The 18310-nt window shown below is 36.7% G+C and overlaps 2 protein-coding genes and 1 pseudogene across 2 annotated transcripts in view; 2 read left to right on the top strand and 1 right to left on the bottom strand.

The window, feature by feature from the left end:
* The window catches only part of BLOC1S6 (biogenesis of lysosomal organelles complex 1 subunit 6), a 134315-nt gene that overhangs the window by 13141 nt on the left and 102864 nt on the right, over positions 1–18310 (top strand). The gene's annotated exons all lie outside the window — the stretch shown is intronic.
* The window catches only part of LOC124508617 (cAMP-regulated phosphoprotein 19-like), a 59872-nt pseudogene that overhangs the window by 10278 nt on the left and 31284 nt on the right, over positions 1–18310 (top strand).
* SLC30A4 (solute carrier family 30 member 4) overlaps positions 2958–18310 on the bottom strand; it is a 29974-nt gene continuing 14621 nt past the window's right edge. Inside the window, exons 3-7 of the mRNA XM_047075153.1 lie at positions 12049–12202; positions 10381–10579; positions 9377–9482; positions 8125–8259; positions 2958–7522 (exon numbers count right to left, since the gene is read on the bottom strand). Of these exons, the coding sequence (XP_046931109.1) occupies positions 7368–7522; positions 8125–8259; positions 9377–9482; positions 10381–10579; positions 12049–12202 (749 nt within the window). The 3' untranslated portion in view covers positions 2958–7367. The remainder of the gene's footprint in view (positions 7523–8124; positions 8260–9376; positions 9483–10380; positions 10580–12048; positions 12203–18310) is intronic.

The raw sequence follows: 18310 nt of genomic DNA, 5'->3' as shown, positions 1-18310 counted from the left end.
CAAGAGGATGGACTTTATCCTACAGGCCAGTTTCTCAAGCCATCCGTAATGGGAGTGTGATCTTCTATTTGTAGGAGTGAGGGTATGACCCAAGACGCTCTCCAAAAACATAATATTGTTTCATTCCCTGTTTAATTTTTAAAAATACACAGGAATTTTTTGTTCTAGTCCACAACATATTCAGTGGTAGGGAGGTGGCCTTCACAGATCATTTCTTGGTTAAATGATTGTAAAATTAGAATTGACATCTGGAGGTAGTCTCAATATACCTTATTAAAGTCCAACCTACTGAACCAATTCTCTGAGATGTCCCAATTTCAGTATTATGGTATCTTAAAGATGAGAATGCTTCTCAAACCAAGTATGTAGATCTCAATGGCTAAAACACTGAATTATATAATATTTCTTAGAATTTTAACAAATATGCAGGACTTTGGAAAATATTCTTACACAAAAAAGCAAAGCAACAATGGTATAGGCTTGTGTTCAGATACTGCTGAAACTCCAGTCGGACGGTAAAGTGATTAAGAGCCTGTTGGAACTAGGATTTGCCAGTAGCCTTCACAGGGAACCGATTTAACGAATGGAAGTCCAGGAAACTCTCCTCTTCACCCCACTTCTTCATTCCTTGACTAGGCCAGATATCCACTACAATCACTGTCCTGAGGCAAGTGTCCCTGTAACCATTTATGTTGTTAGGATTCCTCTGGGGAGGAAGTAGAAGAAAGAATAATGAGGGAGGGTGGGAGCAGATCTTCAATCCTAGGAAAGTCAAGGGAACAGAGGTGGTCTGTCTTGCTTTCAGGTTGGCTTTGCGTTCATGGGGTCTCTGAAAATTTCCATTAAAAAAAATCCTACTTTCTTCCCAAGAAATAGCTCAGTATATTTTGTAGAAAAACCAACTCACACACATTTTCCCCATGGCGCCAGCATTTTGTTAAAGTGAACAAAAGTGTTAAAAAAAAAAACAACAAAACACCAAAACCCAAAACACACCAAAACCCCACAAACCAATATGCAGAAGCTGGCAAGTAAAACAAACAGGAATTTCAAGTCAAACCAGAACAAATTTTTGAAAAGTTCACAGAAGGAATTTGGTAACTTACAAAGGATCATCTTCATGTTTATTGGCCAAACTTTATAGTTCATGTTCTGTAAAAGTCACATAGAGCCTTAAACCAGAATTCTGCCTGAAAATTTCACTGAGGCTGGATTTTTAAAGCTCCTAATCTTAAACACATGATTTATGTAAAGATGATATTTAGTCAGAAGGCTTCATACTTCCTATTTATGCTTAGGCTATATTCTAGCTTAAAGAAAATATACTATATCATAGCTGGAATTATAACCAAAATATTATCCAACTAATATATAAAATAAAATGGAAAGTTTGGCATAAGTAAGAGTTTGTAAGTCTAATTTATAATTTATTGTAAAGTAAATTCGAATTCATTTTGGCATCTGACAAGGACGAAAAAAATGACACATCAAAATAGATATACAGCTAGGTAAGTAATCAAATCATATGTTAACATCTCACTACTATAACTTACCTAAAACTATATTTTAGTACTATTTTCGAAAATAGAGCAGTCTTTCTCTAGGTGACTGGGAAACTTTAAAGAACATGTTATTTTTATTTTTATTTATTTTTTAATTTTTTTTTAACGTTTTTCGTCTTAGCAGATAAAATGGTATTTTTCATTCGTGAGTGCCCATTTGGCACAAGCTGCATAGGGTACTCAACACACATAGGGTACTTTAATGCATATTTGTTAAAGTTCTAAGAAATATTATATAATTCAGTGTTTTAGCCACTGAGATCTACATACTTGGTTTGAGAAGCATTCTCATCTTTAAGATACCATAATACTGAAATTGGGACATCTGAGAGAATTGGTTCAGTAGGTTGGACATTTTCTTTATTTTTTTGTCATAACTTAAGTGAAAATTAAAAAATCCAGTAAACCTGTATATTGAAAAGTATTCTGAAATGATCCTGGTGTTAGGGGGTAGAAAACTGCTTTGCTAGTAAACTTAGAGAGTATATGGCACATAGACGGTGTTTGAAATCCTGCTCCTCTTCTCCTCTATCTCTGCCTCAAACTTCCGAGGAAGACAGACAAAAGAAAAAAAGGTAAGGGAGGGGAAGAAGCTTTGACAGCGCAGGTGGCCTTCAGACTGGCCAGTCACAGAAACTTCCGAGCAGACTCCAGAAAAGCCTGCCGCATCAATCTGCGCTGTTAAGAGCCTTGAAACCATACGACAGTGTATACCAAGGGCGGGCAAACTTCGCCTACAAATGGTCAGATAGTAAATATTTTATATCTGTCCCAACTACTCAACTCTGCCACCGCGGCACGAAAGCAGCCACAGGTAACCATACGTGATGAAATGAGTGTGGCTGTGTTTGAGGAATACTTTATTTACACTGAAATTTAAAGTTCAACGTAATTTTCACATATCATTCTTCTGATTTTTTTTTTTAACCATTAAAAAATACAAAAACCATTTTCAGCTCCATGGGCCACGCAAAACGGGCTGCAGGCCAGACTTGGCCCATGAGGCACAGTGTGCTGACCCCCCCTGTCTGTACCATCGGAGGGTCACCAGGTCATTCCTCTCAGACTTCACAAAGGCCCTCACCAATCTTACTTTCACAGGAGCATCTCTTTCCTTTCTGCCATTGCTGCTGGGCCTGCAGGAATATTAAAAGTGACTTGTAGAAAAAGTTATAGATTCTTTTAATAGCTCTTTTTTTCTTTATCTGGAAGGTTTTTCCCAGGTTTAGTTCTTAAACACCTTAAACAGGGCATTACAGTCTGAGTTTATAAAACTAGGTTATCATCTATTTTCCAATGCTTTTTAAGATTATTACTATGTTTTAAGGTCTGCTATTGCTCAACAAAGCAGCCCAGAAATTTCAGGATTATATATTTTCATTTTTTAATAAACCACACGGCAAAACAATACTTTATTTAATAAATGTATAGGAAATTACAATTTGAAAATTGCAAATAAGTACATATACATATACTATACCTTGATCTTAAATTATATGGAGAAACACCAGCTTCAAAATCTTCCTAAAATCAATCGTATGCAAAATACCTGGTTTCTGAAAGGGCAAATGGAAAAGTATATACAATTTCTTAAACTGTGATATGGCTTAATAACATATATTTTTAGAGAAGCATAAGCTTTCCAAATATAAGGTATCTTCCAGGTGCAAAGCTGACATACTGGCCATTTCAATTTTTCAGAATATACTTAACTGCAATATTTAAATTGACGCTGTCATAGATGTAATTGGGAAAGTCTCCGTAAATGTTTTCCAGTCTTACCAAAAATCAGAAAATATTGGTCTTTACAATACGATCGGAAGAATAACATAACAGAGTAAACCCTTTGTAAGCAGGAATTCAAGGATCGGATGGCCTGAATGCATATACACAATTCAATACTGAGGAATTCCCACGACAATTTCTTCTAATTTGCGGGCTCCTACGAACATAACAAAAAATATCCCTGATTGGTGAGCTGTAAAACAAATCTGATGTCCTTTCCAGCAAGATTCCCGTGGCAGATCTGTAGTTAGAGTTTGCAAATCATGTTTTGGTTAGAGACAAAAAAAAATTAATCATTTGGAAATCAGACTCACCTCCCCTCAACACAGCATATAGCAAGGTGTCACTATTCTTTGGGACTAATACTCAACTGGCTCATGAGCTAAGCTTGGTTTAAAAAGAAACCAAGCCAAAGGAACTAATCTTACATCTATTAACACATTCTGTAACTTTAAATTTACTATATGTAAGGTAGAGTCAACAGGAAAATTGCCTAAAATCTTATTCCAACGGGGCTCAGATTCTGTAAAAACACACCTTATTCATTATGGTGAACCAATTCACATAAATTCATAAAAAGAAAATAAATTTACCTCATTGTGCTTGTTTCAAAAGTGAATGACTACCTCTTCTAAAGTGGTGAGAGTAGTTGTTTAAGAAACACAATCCAGTCTTATTAGAGAGAATCTTCACTTATGGTTGTATAGTGTAGTCTATTTCTATCATACTTATACTGTAAAGTTCAGTGTCCAAGAGAAATCTGGATCAAGAACAATCAGCTGTTTAAAAAAAGGGTTCTTCCTCACGAAGAAAAAGTTTATAAGTGGTGCTTTGTTTCTGAAAGATGGTTTTCCTCACATTTAAACAAAAGGGAAGCTCATGTATCTGATCTTGCCTGTGTCTATTCTGGGAAAATTCTACTAAAAACAAACACTGTCAGTGAGGACACCTGGGTTCAAGACACAGAACCAGAACACTGAGACTTTTAAGAGCAGGAAACTTAGTTTTAGAAAATGGAAATAAAGTACCCAAACTTGAAACGAAAACAGTAAAATAAGAGAGTCTGTGATTTGGCAAACAATACTGACAGGAGCTGCAAGCTGCGAAAATCTGGGCTCATATTACACAAGGCACAGCTAATGGGAAGTGTATGTGGGAATTCTATTTGAAATGGTTCTACATTTCAAAGCTCTCTGAAAGATGCCCTATTCAACTATATTCCTCACATTAGGTTTGTAAGGCAGCATGGTCGTTAATGAAAAATAGGTCTTTTCCTAAAATAAATCAAAATGCTGCCTCTGGCCAGAGTTTTGACAGGTTTATATATACAAGTAACTCTGATTATTTGCAAATGTTAATTAAAATACATCAAACTGGGGGCACCTGGGTGCATCAGTTGATTAACTGTCCAATTCTTGATGTCAGCTCAGGTCTTGATCTCAGGGATGGGAGTTCAAGCCTGGCACTGGGCTCCACGCTTTGTGGAGCTTACTTAAAAAAAAAACAAAAAAAACATCACACTGAAGAACTGCCCAGTTTTTAGGTTGTGATCTGTTTTCTCAGTGCAAAATTAACAATGCAAAGTGTTTATCCAGAATTATCCAGCGCCTGTGTCAGGACAGTGGAGAACTCTTCCTGTGAGGGCTGTCTGAGGGGTGTGACTCAGGGTTGCAGCTCAGCAGGGTAGGGACAGACCCAAGGCTCTGTGGCTTCCGTCGTGCAGTCCCTGGCCCTATCTGCTAAGTTCACATCGTCCTGTGTGGGTTTTGTCAAGTTACAAAAAGTGAAATCTATCAATTTTCAATCTCAGCTCCAGGAAAGCACAAGTACAAAATGTGTAGTCCTTGCTACAAAAGACAAAGCACAGGGAACTTCATGTGTACCTCACTTAAACAAAGCACACTCACTAAAATTTACAAAAGTTTTCACTGTTTCTGCATTTTACAAAAAATCCTTTTCAATCCTCAAATGAATTTCAGACTGTTTTATCACATAACTTTTTCAAGGAACAGGTCGATATGAAAAGTAAGATACGCCTATTTAGGATAAAGGAAAGTTTACAAGAAACAAGCTCAGTGGACACATGGGAAACACCTGCAAATACAGGGAAAGCCATTAGCATACAATGCATGTTCTTTTCCTTTCTCTTGCTACGTACCCAAAGTCCGTAATGCCCAGATGTCCACTGAAATGCTTCTCATTTATTCTTATTTGCCTTCCACATTTAAGAGAATTTTGACTTAAACTATGTATGTACTACTAAAATTTTTTAAAAATTCAAATCATTTTAAATGGATTCACAGCAAGAACCGCATAAGGTTAATTTTCAATTCAATTCAATAAACACTGGGTTTTACTAGATACCATTAACCCTCATCAACCCTTTTTTGGGGGATACCATCAACTCTTAATCATCTTTTAGGGAACTTCAGGTTTTATCTTAGGTTTACTTACAGTGAGGTACTTGGTAGAAACACGAAATCTGTTTCCTCTCCTTCTTTGATATTATAAATCATCTGCATGTTTATCTAGGCTTCTAATTCACAACTTGCCTAGTAATTGTACTCTGATTCTCTGAGAACCTCAAGAACCATATCCATTCTTGGTTAAGAAACTGTCCCTGTGAAAATAGACTTCTAAAGTGCATAAAGATAATCACAAAACCAACAGTTGCAAAATGAAACCTGATTATTCACAGCTACCCCTTTAACACAACTGGTACCAATTAGGTTGCATTCGGTTTGGAAAGTTCCAGGTTTAGCCTCCCTACAACACAGATTGAATGTCCATCCCAATTCCTGTGTTTCAAACAACATAAATACAAGGTCAAAAACCCTTGATGTTTTCTTTCTTTTTAAATGTCTTCTCCCTATCTCTCTGGGCATTTCTGCTATGGTATTATTGGAAAACCTCAAAATTATATCTTAGGGTTTCTAGAGTCCGTGGAGAATCCCTAACCCATATCATCAAACAAATTGTCTCTGAAGGAATGTGGTTAATCTACATGTGAAAGATAGGCATTACAAACTGAACCACAGCTCTCCAGAGTTTTACCCTGAAGGGGCACAGACTAACTGGTATGGAGGCAGGAAGCAAGGTACCAAGCACACTTTCAGTTCTTACAAGGACAGAGGATCATTGTTTACATTTTGCAGTCTCCTGCTATTCTTAAAATAATTCCATGAATTAAGTGACTGCAGGAAGACTTAAATCTGACATTCCACACTCCATCCTCACTCCTATATTTTAAATCACCATATAGTAATTTAAGATTAACTTCTGCCATTTAGAATAGTATTGAAAATATTTCCTAAATATTCCTAATGACAGTGACCACCACAACATGTAAAGATTTGGTTCTGATTAAGATTACAAATAACCAAAATGATAACTTTGAATTCAAAACCCTGTAACATCTGGAAAAAGTTGTTTATAAAGTATAACTATAACAATAACATTATTTGTGAAATAAAACATTTCTGAAACACTTAGGAATACATGCTTATTCCACTATCTGGATAATTTCTAGTATTCTCTGAAATCTGTTGAGAAATAATTTCTGTAAAAACATAACTGGGTGTCAAATTCCAGAAGCTGGCTGTCAAGATTACCTAATAAAAAAAAAATCAGTTTTCCAGCACTAGCTTGATAAAAAATGGTCCTTAAAAAGGATTTTTAAATGCAAATACTGAATTCTTGATGCTTCCTTTAAGACATGTACTCTGTCACAGTTAGTGAAATGTGGTCTTGGATTGTCTTCTTTGAGGTATCTGTAGAGTCACGTCTCATTCTATAAATAGTGTTTTGGAAACATCTTCATCTGAAAACCATGGTGAAGTCTCCTTTTACCATTAAACAGAAAGTAGCACTCTCAGGATAGAGTGATTGTTTTGAGAGACAGGTGCTTGATATGGACACAGCTGTCAGGGATTCCATTTTCTCTTTCAGATGTGCACATTTATTGCTCTCAGGTCTGTGACTGCAGGATAAATAAGGCAGTGGTCCCCAAAACATATAAAATTAGGAACTGGAACTCTGACAATGTGCACAAGTTCTGTCCACTTCTTGCCTGTAACTCTGAAGCTGAATAGTACATTTATACATGCCAAATGTGTTCAATAACACATGCTTTGCTTTGGACTGTACTTCTTCCCATTTAGATGAACTTCCAGGAACTGCAATGTCAAGAAAATATCATTACTATTCATTGTACAAAATTACAATGACACAGGGAAATAACAAATTTCATATACAGTGAACCTATTTTTATTAGTTTGATTTCTCCCCTCTTGAAGCTCCTCTCTTGGAGAAGCACACCAGCTTAAAAAGCAAGGATGGCTTGTCATTATTCCAATCCCTCTAGTCCACTCTCAGAGAAAGAATACTGGACATCAATTGCAAGTCTTCTGTACTTTAAAAAAAAATAAACCACATGCATGTATTATTTTGATAAATAAAAAGCATCAATCTGTGAAATGACCTAAAGAAATAAAAAGAGATCCAGCTTTTCTTATGTGGAAATACAGCATGGTAGATACACTTCATGCTTTAATCTGAAAGCAAAAATCAATTTGTAATGTCTCATCTTAAAGAGATTGAAAATTATTGCTCGGCTGCCATTATTGATCTGCAACTCACCTTTTGAAAAGTCTGAACCCTCCCTTAAAGCAAACCTTTCCAGCAGAAACAATTTTCCTACTTATTTAAAAGCAAAAATGTTAAATTAAATTCCAAAGACAAAGTCCACCAACCCCAGGATTTACCGTCAGCAACATACTTAGCTGTATGTGTACTATGGCAGTAGGTTTTCCTGAAGTGAGAGACCAGATATTTAAATCTTCCACTGAATATACATCTTCTATTTTCATCAAGGCTTCTTTGATATAGTCTACATTCAAATGGCTTGGTACACCTATTAGTTTAGAATATATCATTTATAAGTAAAGTTTATTTGGGGGAAAAAGTTATATATAACTGATAGAATTTTTTTTTCCAAAGAACTCAAACGGCTTTACCAAATTCAGTTTAAATGAATACTTTAAAATATCTTAATACTTTAAGACAAGGATGCACCTGGGTGGCTCAGTTGGTTAAGCATCCAAGTCTTGATTTTGGCTCAGGTTATGATCCCACATGAGATTGAGCCCCACGATGGGCTGGGTGCTGTCTCTCTCTCTCTCTGCTCCTCCCCCACCTGCGCTTGGCACACGTGCACATGCACTCTCTCTCTCTCTCAAAATAAATCAACTTAAAAATATATATATCAAACCTGAATACTTCATTTAACAAATAAGCTAGGATAGAGGCACCTGGTGGTTTAGTCAGTTAAGTGTCTGACTCTTGATTTTGGCTCAGGTCATGATCTCACAGTTCATGGGTTCGAGCCCTGCTGATAGCACAGAGCCTGCTTGGGATTCTGTGTCTCCCTCTCTCTCTGCCCTTCCGCAGCTTGCACTCTCACGCTGTCTCTCTCAAAAATAAACAAACGTTAAAAAAAAAAAAAAGCCAGGATAGACAGAAAAAAAATGAAAAAAAGGGAACATCCAATGATAATGAACGTACTGTTGAAAATATAGGCATATACTTAATATAAGTAGGGATGTAGGAAATATAACAAAATAGCAAGTTAAATGGGAATTAAGGAATTAATAAACCAGTAGACATAATTGTATTAAGACTCAAAAGAGTTGCATCTTTGTCCTAGCTCCATAGTTTATTTATTAGCAGCATTACCTTAATTAAGCAAGTTATGTTACCCCTCTGAACCTCAATTTCCTTGTTGGTAAATAGGGATAATAATGTCTACCTTACCTACCTTTCTCAGTGATTATAAGGATCGAATAGGTAACAGATGGGAGAGCACATCAATTCTTATATTTTATATACACATAAAGTGGTGTTACTATAACCTATAAGCATCTGTAAAAAGAAAAGACAGGACTCCTACCTACCCTAGAGTGCCCCGCCCACCCCCAATCTGATTTAGGGAAGTAATAAACCCACAACGGGGGATATTAGTGAGAGCTTACCTTCTAGTATTATAACTATTGTGTCCCATATGATACGAAATGTTGTGAAAGCCACAAGTAATGAAAATACATATGTACAGATGGGATCGGCAATCTTGTATTCTGGCTGAAAGGTGACAGAGCAAAATTGTATGATTAAGTACAGGCTGACATAAAACAGACTGTAAAGCAAAACAAGCCATACTCTGTCCCCATGTCCCCCATTCTTTAGCTGCCTTTGCCAGGACTGAAGAATACCTTTAAATTTAGATACTGTGACTCTTTCCTGGATTGTTTAAATACCTTTCCTGGTAAGACCTATTTCCAGAGGTTTAATCATTGGTTCTACTGCTTTCCTCTGTGCCTTCCCTAAATCTTCCAACCAGAACCAGAGAATATCAGAGCTCAAACGAGTTTTAGCAGCCACTTATCTGATCTAGAGGGGCTCCTGGATGGCTCAGTTGGTTAAGTGTCTGACTCTTGATTTTAGCTCAGGTCATGATCTCACGGTCATGGGATAGTGCCCTGCGTCAGGCTCTGTGCTGAGTGAGGAGACTGAGTTTCTTGCTCACTTGCTCTCTCTCTCATTGCCCTTCCCCTACTTGTGCATGTGTGTGCCTGTGTGCACTCTCTCAAAATAAATAAACCTAATAAATAAGAGTTTAGAGTTAAGGGACTTACTTGCTCAATACTTGCTCAAAGTATTAATGGCAGAGCCAAGACTAGAACACAAATCTCTGGATTTCCAGTCCAGCACACATGCCAGTACCTAGCAGTTCAGGGACAAGGTTTAAACTTGAGTGAAGGTGGTACTGAAGCCAGCTACAGATTGTTACTCTGTAAAATGATACTACTGTGTTTAGTGTTAGCAAAAGAGCTATACTGGTGGCTCAGTTAAGCCTCCCTAAATGCAAAATGAGTAAGACTAGCTTTGGTGTCCAATATACTGATAAAAGACAATTACCTTTAGTTTTAATATTGAAATTAAATATATTTTAAAATAGAAAAATTAGCAATCCTATTACCTTGAATCGTATGATGTATGCAGCTATTAGTACACCAACACTCTGTACCAAATCCCCCAAGGCATGTACAAATGCAGCTCTCACTGCTAGGCTGTCCTGCCCATGGTTGTGTCTGCACCCAGAACCTACGGTAGGAGAATTCGAAGGCAGAGAGTGGGAATGGGCGTGGTGACCAGACTGGTTCAATAGAAACCCCATTCTGTCAAAAATAAAAGAAAACATTATTATTCTTCCTAGCAGTATTGATAAAAATATTTATTGCTAATCAGACACTAATGAGACAACATGGAACTCATTCATTTAATATATATCTGAGCACCTATTGCATAGCAGGTACTATTCTAGGTGCTAGGGTCAAAACAGTGAATCAGATAGACCTATCCCTATCCCCATGCTAGCAGTAGAAGCTCTACTAGCTTCTGTTCTAGTAGAGAAGGCAGAGAATTCAACAAATCAATACAGAAAATACTGCCAGGCAATGCAACTATTCTGAAGAAAAGTAAGGCACTTCGAGGGATGGAGAGTGCTAGGGTCGGGGCGGGGGGGGGGGGTGGTTGGTCAGACAATGTCTCTCTGAGATTCCTTCTCAGCAGAGACTCGAATCAAGTCAAGAAGCAGGTGGTGGTGAAAGGGTGGTTCTAGGCAGAAGGAATACCAGGGCAAAGGCCTTTGTATGAAAATGTGCTCTACGTGTTTCAAAAAAGCAAGATAACCATTGTTGCTAAAGTGAGCAAGAATGCTAGGATATGAGTTAGAGAGGTACAAAGGATCTTATCAAAAAGGTGATGGTAAGGATTTTGATTTTATTTTAAGTAGGAATGGAAGCCAGGGCAGGGATTGGCAAACCATGGTCTGTAAAGCGTATGTGGCCCAATGCCTGGTTTTGTACACAAAGTTTTACTGGGACACAGCCATGCTCATTTGTTTATATATTACATGTTGCTGCTTTTGTTCTGTAACAGCAGAGTTGAGCAGCTGCAAAAGAGACTGCATGGCTCTCAAAGCCTAAAATATTTACTGTCTGGCCTTTTACAAGAAAGTTTGCTGACTGCTGATCCAAATGATTAAGTATAAACCTAAAAATTTCATAATTCTTAGGGAAAAAAGTTTGTAGTTAAAAATATCTTATTAATACAAAAGTATTATAAAATAAAAGTTAAAAAAAACTTTGTCCCACTTAAATTCCTCATTGTTGGTCAAACTTCAGCATAATTGAGCAAACTAGTGAGGAATTTATAATTCCAAGTGTTTTATTAACATAAGAAAAATTACATATTTAACATATATAATTTTAAAATACATAAAAATACCACTGCACATTACTGAATGCATGTATAAAAATCTCTCAGTTCACAGTACTTAAAAATACCGATGTGAAAACAATATAGAGTGTGTGACACCATAATGTCCAAACCCAAAGAATATACAACACCAAGAATGAATGAATCCAAATGTAAACTAGGGACACCGTGTGGTGATGTGCTCATGTTGGTTCATCAACTGTAACACATGCATGACTCTGCTGAAGGATGCTGATAATACGGAAGCCACACATGTTTGAAGGCAGGGGATATATGGGAAATCTCTATGCCTTCTGCTCAATTTTTGCTGTGAACCTAAAACTAGTCTAAAAAATAAAGCTATTACATTAAAAAAAATAGAGCTTACATTACATTAACAGCAACTCCAACAGCTGCAGTGATGAGCATTATATCTCCATTTATTTCATATTTCATATGGATAGTTCTTTGGACAGCTTCATATAGGAGGAATCCCATAAGTATATACACCAAGAGCACACTAATCATAGCTGATAAAACCTCTGGAGGGAAAAATATAAAAAAAAGTGATATATCTGTGTGTTGTTATACTTCATACAAACTGAACACTTCACAATCTTTTATTTATATCTTTCCTCTAAAGAGACAAAAACACTGTATCATTTCTGTCATGTTATTTTCCTTATTTAAAATGTGTTTAGTAGTTTTCTCCGGATCTTCCACTAATTCATTCCCAGCACTCTCCACCTTTCCCTCATCTCTTTAGGGTCCAAACTGTGTATATTTAACAGAACACAAACATGGTAAAAAATGAAAAACTGAGAAAAAATTATTTCTAACATACATGATCACAGACTACTCCCTAATAGAAGACTACACTTACAAATCACTACCAAAGTGAACAACGCATAACAAAAATGTGTAAAGGACACAAATATTAACACATAGAAAATTAACAGAAATGACCAACTTATCATAATACAAGAAGTTCAAATAAGAATATGATTGTGTTTTGCCATTTACTAAACACATAAAGATTAAAAAGTTTTGATCTTACTAGCCAGAGTTAGCAAGGATATACTGGTGGACGTATCGAGTGGAACTATCTTTTTGGAGAGCAGTTTATAAAATGAATCAATATTTAAAATGCATGTATTCCTTGATTCAAGGAATCTATTCAATAGAACGAACACATGATATGTATGCAAATACATGTATCTACATGGTTCTTCACTGTAACCTCACTAGTATCAAAAAATATCTGGAGACATCTTAAATGTCCACCAATCAGGAACTTACTGGATGAAGTATGATATATCCATATACTGGAATATCATAAAGCCATTTATGTTTAAAAAGACAAGGAAAAAAAAGAAAAATGAGTATTAGGCAAGTTGATAATCACAAGAAAGACAACAAAGTGTTACATCTAGGAAGTGGGGCTAGAAGCTTGGAGAACTTATTTTTCATTTTATTCTTTTCAGTAAGGTTTTAAGTTTTACCACAGATATGTATTACCTTTAAAGAAAAACAATTAGACATAAAAACAATAAGACATTCAACTATTCGTGAATACAATTTGACCCAGAAATTCTTCTTGCAATGATATACACATTCATGTTAATTGAGTTGCACATGTGCAAAATGAGATGTTATGAAGCTGTTCATCAGGCACTGTATATAACAGCAAGCAACTGAAAACAATAAAGTGATTAGTAGGGGCCTTGTAACACGGAATAATATGCAGCTGTTAAAAAAGGGCTATAGCTCTTTATGTTCTGATAAGGAGTAAACTCTAAGATACAGTGTTACATAAAAAAAGCAAAGTACACAAGAGTGCATATGGTATGTTACTATGTGAAAAGAAAAAAGAATATATAATATCTGTACATGTAATCTCTTAAAGGATATATAAAATATTGACAAAAAACTGGTTATGAAAAGAATGGGTGGCTGGGAGACAGGGATGACTGCACTATATATGCTTTTATATCATATAAACTTTTTACCATGTGAGTATACAGTAGAAATAATTTTATAGCTTTTCAAGATAACACAAATAGGGCAATGGGAAGTACTTACATTTTTAAATAATTAACCAACATTATAATATAAAACAACTGTTGATAATCAAAACAATAAAAGCAAGAAAATACTTGTGAAGAAAATTTTTCCTTTAGAGAAACCAGGCAATCTTGTTAAAGGTAAAACAATCTGGGAAACTGTTATCTGAGTCAACTCATTGCTCAAAGGTTCCTCAGGCAGTTCAAATCTGTTGAACTTTGATACATTTTTATTCTGATGCATAAGTTACAGCACAGAAAAATTATCTAGTAGTTGTTTTAAGCTGTTTCCTGAACACCTCTCATTAATGTAGACAAAATTCCAATAACATCCTGTGCATCAGCCGAACAAATGTTGGAATAAGACAACATACAGTTCCTATTCAAAACCATGCTACGCCTATTTCTGACATACTAATCATCACACTTCAAAAGAGACGGGGTTAAGAAGACAGAGAAAAACAATGTGAAATATACAAAGCTGTGGAGAGACTACCACATCAAGTGCACACTCTCAGCAGCTTGAGGACAGGACCAGTTTCCTCCCATGTCACATTTCTGTAGTACTCAGCAGAGTAGTTGTCATGTAGCAAATATCTATGGGTGGATTTGCAAAATGAAGTTAGATAGGTTGAGCAAGGGCAGATGATAAAAGGCTATGAAATTAAGAAGGGTGAGCTAAATGTGTATAATAGGTTATTTACTATATCCCCCAAAACAAGAAGTACACAGGTTAGAAGAGAAGAATTAAGTCAAATACAAGACAGAAAACATACAGAATTTCTTGTCTTAAGTTATAACTGCTGATAGTAAAATACACACATATATAATAAAAAGAAGTAATTAAAATATCCTTAAACCGTAATTTCACGTACTTAGTGGTGGCTTCATTTAACTCACAAAGTAAGAGAATTTTATCTTTAGAATTCATATTTAATACCAATTCTGGCATGCCTGGCTGGCTCAGACAGTGGAGCACGCAACTCTTGATCTTGGAGTCATGAGTTTGAGCCCCATGTTGGGTTTAGAGTTTACTTAAAAAAATACCAGGACACCTAGATGGCTAAGTCAGTTAAGCATCCAATTCTTGATTTTGGTTCAGATCATGATCTCGCAGTTTTGTGAGTCTGAGCCCCATATCTGGTTCTGTGCTGGCAGCTCAGGGCCTGTTTGGGATTCTCTCTCTCTCTCTCTCTCTCTCTTCCTCCCCTGCTCCCACTCACTCATTCACTCACTCAATAAATAAAACCAATTCTTCTCAAACTCTTCCCCCAACACCTTCCCAAAAAAGAGAGCTTCAATCATGTGTCAAGATGCCTTAGTCATATTTCTTAATATAAAATTATAAAGCAATACACTTTACATTTATAAAGATTCATAGTAATACAAGTTAATGACATAAAGATGTGATTGCTTATGAAAATCTAAAACCAGTAATCAAAAATCCTTTCAGAACCTCTTATAATTAGGCTGACAATACTTTATAGTTTTCTTGGGATAGTCCCAATATATCTGTTGTCCTGGCAAAATTATTAAAAGTGCTCCACTTTACTCTCAAAAGTGTCCTGGTTTGGATGGTAAATGATACAGTTACACTAGTAGGTATGCCAGATAAAAAACACTGAATGTCTAGTTAAATTTGCATTTCAGATAAACAACAATTTTTTAGTATAAGTATGTCCCATGCAATTTTTCAGACATACTGGGTGTCTTGAAAGAATGTGTGTATGCACATAACACATGCTAAATCTGGCAACCCCACCTCCCAGTGATAATTTTCCTAAACACTTAAAATTACCTTACTGTGAACTTTCAGATAAGGCAAAAACACATTGAAAATAAAGTAAAATGGAGGCACCTGAGTAGCTCATTCAGTTGCGCATCCAACTCCTGATTTCAGCTCAGGTCATGATCTCATGGTTGGTGAGACTGAGCCCCATGTCCCTCTGGCTCTGCACTGATAGCACAGAACCTGCTTGGGGTTCTCTCTCCCTCCTCTCTGGCCCTCCCCTGCTCACGCTTGCACTTTCTCTCAAAATAAATAAATAAACTTAAAAAAAAATAAAGTGAGGGGCGCCTGGGTGGCTCAGTCAGTTAAACATCCACTTCGGCCCAGGTCATGATCTCACAGTTTGTGAGTTCGAGCCCTGCTTTGGTGTATGGGTTGACAGCTCAGAGCCTGGAGACTGCTTCGGATTCTGTGTCTCCCTCCCTCCCTCTCTCTCTCTGCCTCTCCCCCCACTCTCAAAAATAAACATTGAAAAATAAATAAATAAATGAAGTGAAAGTCAAACTAAAGCATGACCAGATTTTTGGTAGGGAGGATTCCCATACTTAGAAGGCCCACTAGGGTTCCTGCCACGGAACACGCAGTTCTCCATACCAGTTTTCACCCATGTGAGTAGCGTAAAAGGGATCCCAATGCTTGCCCACAGTTAAGAGTAATGGAATCCAGCTGATTCCTAGAACTTTCCAAAATAACATATTAGGATCCTGGTATCAATATCTCTTTTCCAGTAATCAGTAAGGAATGGCCTCATGTCTAGTTCCCTTGGTGAAAAGCAAAGACATCCATCTGTTATTTTTAATTTTTTTTTTAATGTTTATTTAGTTTTGAGACAGAGAGAGACAGAGCATGAACGGGGAGGGTCAGAGAGAGAGGGAGACACAGAATCCGAAGCAGACTCCAGGCTCCGACCTGTCAGCACAGAGTCCAACATGGGGCTCGAACCCACAAGCTGTGAGATCATGACCTGAGCAGAAGTCGGACGCTTAACCGACTGAGCCACCCAGGCGCCCCTCATCTGTTATTTTTTATTCTAATCACCTGTCAAAATGTCTTCTAGACAGGATACCGATAACTGCAAAAGGAGAAAAAGAAAACCTGAAATAGATTTTTAGGGCTGAGATTTATAACTGAGAAGTATAAGGCACAGATGATAGTATATAGCTAAAAATCCTAATAGTACTACTATGATCATTTCTTTTGATAAAAGCTCTTTCACTATGAATAAATGAGATTTTGGTGAAATATCAAGAATGGGAGGAATGAGCGTTTAAGATTTTTTTCCCCATAGTATCTTTAACATGATGGAATGCAGATAAACATAGGCAAGATTTTTGCCCCCCAACAATTAAGAGAGAGGGAAGCTTTCCATCAACAACCACATTATGACTTGCTCTACTCCTCTCATTCTTACTCTGGGTTAGTCTCTGGTCACATAACATACAATAAAGGTTTTCAACAAAAAAAGAGTACATAACATACGGATTTTTCATCTTTGAAGGGAGACCCAGGAACTTTCACAATTGAAACCCCAGATTTCTGGGGCGCCTGGGTGGCTCAGGTTAAGCCTCCGACTTTAGCTCAGGTCATGATCTCATGGTTCGTGAGTTCAAGCCCCACGTCGAGCTCTGTGCTGACAGCTGAGAGCCTGGAGCCTGCTTCGGATTGTGTCTCCCTCCCTCTCTCTGCCCCTCCCCTGCTCATGCTGTCTCTCTCTCTCTCTCTCTCTCAGAAATAAATAAACATTAAAAAAATTTTTTTTAATAAAAATAAACAAAAACAAAAACCCAGATTTCTGTGAAAGTTACTACCCCGGTAACTTTAGGTAAACTTGACTAAATGGAAATGTATCATAAATTAAAAACTCTTGAAAGATTTTTATGGAAATTCTAGAAAAGCTATTATTATAGTAGTTCTAACATATTTTGCTACTTTACACACAAATAATTAACTCACTCCACCTGACTGAAATGTAGCACTGGAAGAGGAAGATGAGTGAATACATGTTATTATTACATCACTTAGGTCTTTTAAAATATACCCTGAATTTCACACACAGAGAATAAACAGTTTTGGTTTGAATGGCTAATAAATGGTAAGAAAAAAAAAATCAAATGGGAGAAAACACAGATGATTATCAAGTTTTGACAGTACTATAAAGTGTGAAAAATGCATATTTTAACACATCTATAAATTGCCAAAACTAGAGGTTTTCAAGGTTCATATGAAAAACACTGAGTCCTTCCTTCTCTGTCCTCCAGTTATTCTCCATCATAGTACCATATTCGTTTGCTCCATAGCATTTAAATTTTTTTTAATGTTTATTCATTTTTGAGAGAGACAGACACAGCACGAGCAGGGGAGGGGCAGGGAGAGAGAGACACCCACACAATCTGAAACAGGTTCCAGGCTCTGAGCTGTCAGCACAGAGCCCGACATGGGGCTTGAACCCACAAGCTGTGAGATCATGACCAGAGCTGAAGTCGGACATTTAATCAATTGAGCCACCCAGGTGCCCCTACTTCATAGCATTTAACATAATTTATAATTATGTTGTATTTGTGTATATATTTACTGCTGGTCTCCCCAAGGTATACTACTATTCATTCAATTAACCTGTTGAGCATCGATTCAGTGAATGATTAACAATCTGCTTCAACTATGTAAACCAAACTCAACCCAAGCATACTTTGTTTTCTATGAGTGTGGCCAGATGTACTGGCCTATCATAACTGCTAACTTTTCTAATGCTATGATGCCAATAATGAATAGATTTCCTTCAAATTATATGATGTTTGTCT

Source organism: Lynx rufus, unplaced genomic scaffold (assembly GCF_022079265.1).
Source record: "Lynx rufus isolate CCGP_SWC_20201006 ecotype Redwood Valley unplaced genomic scaffold, mLynRuf1.p SCAF_13, whole genome shotgun sequence".
Taxonomy (NCBI): Eukaryota; Metazoa; Chordata; class Mammalia; order Carnivora; family Felidae; genus Lynx; species Lynx rufus.
The sequence above is the reverse complement of the archived record's forward strand: the minus strand, read 5'-3'. Positions and strand labels throughout refer to the sequence as shown.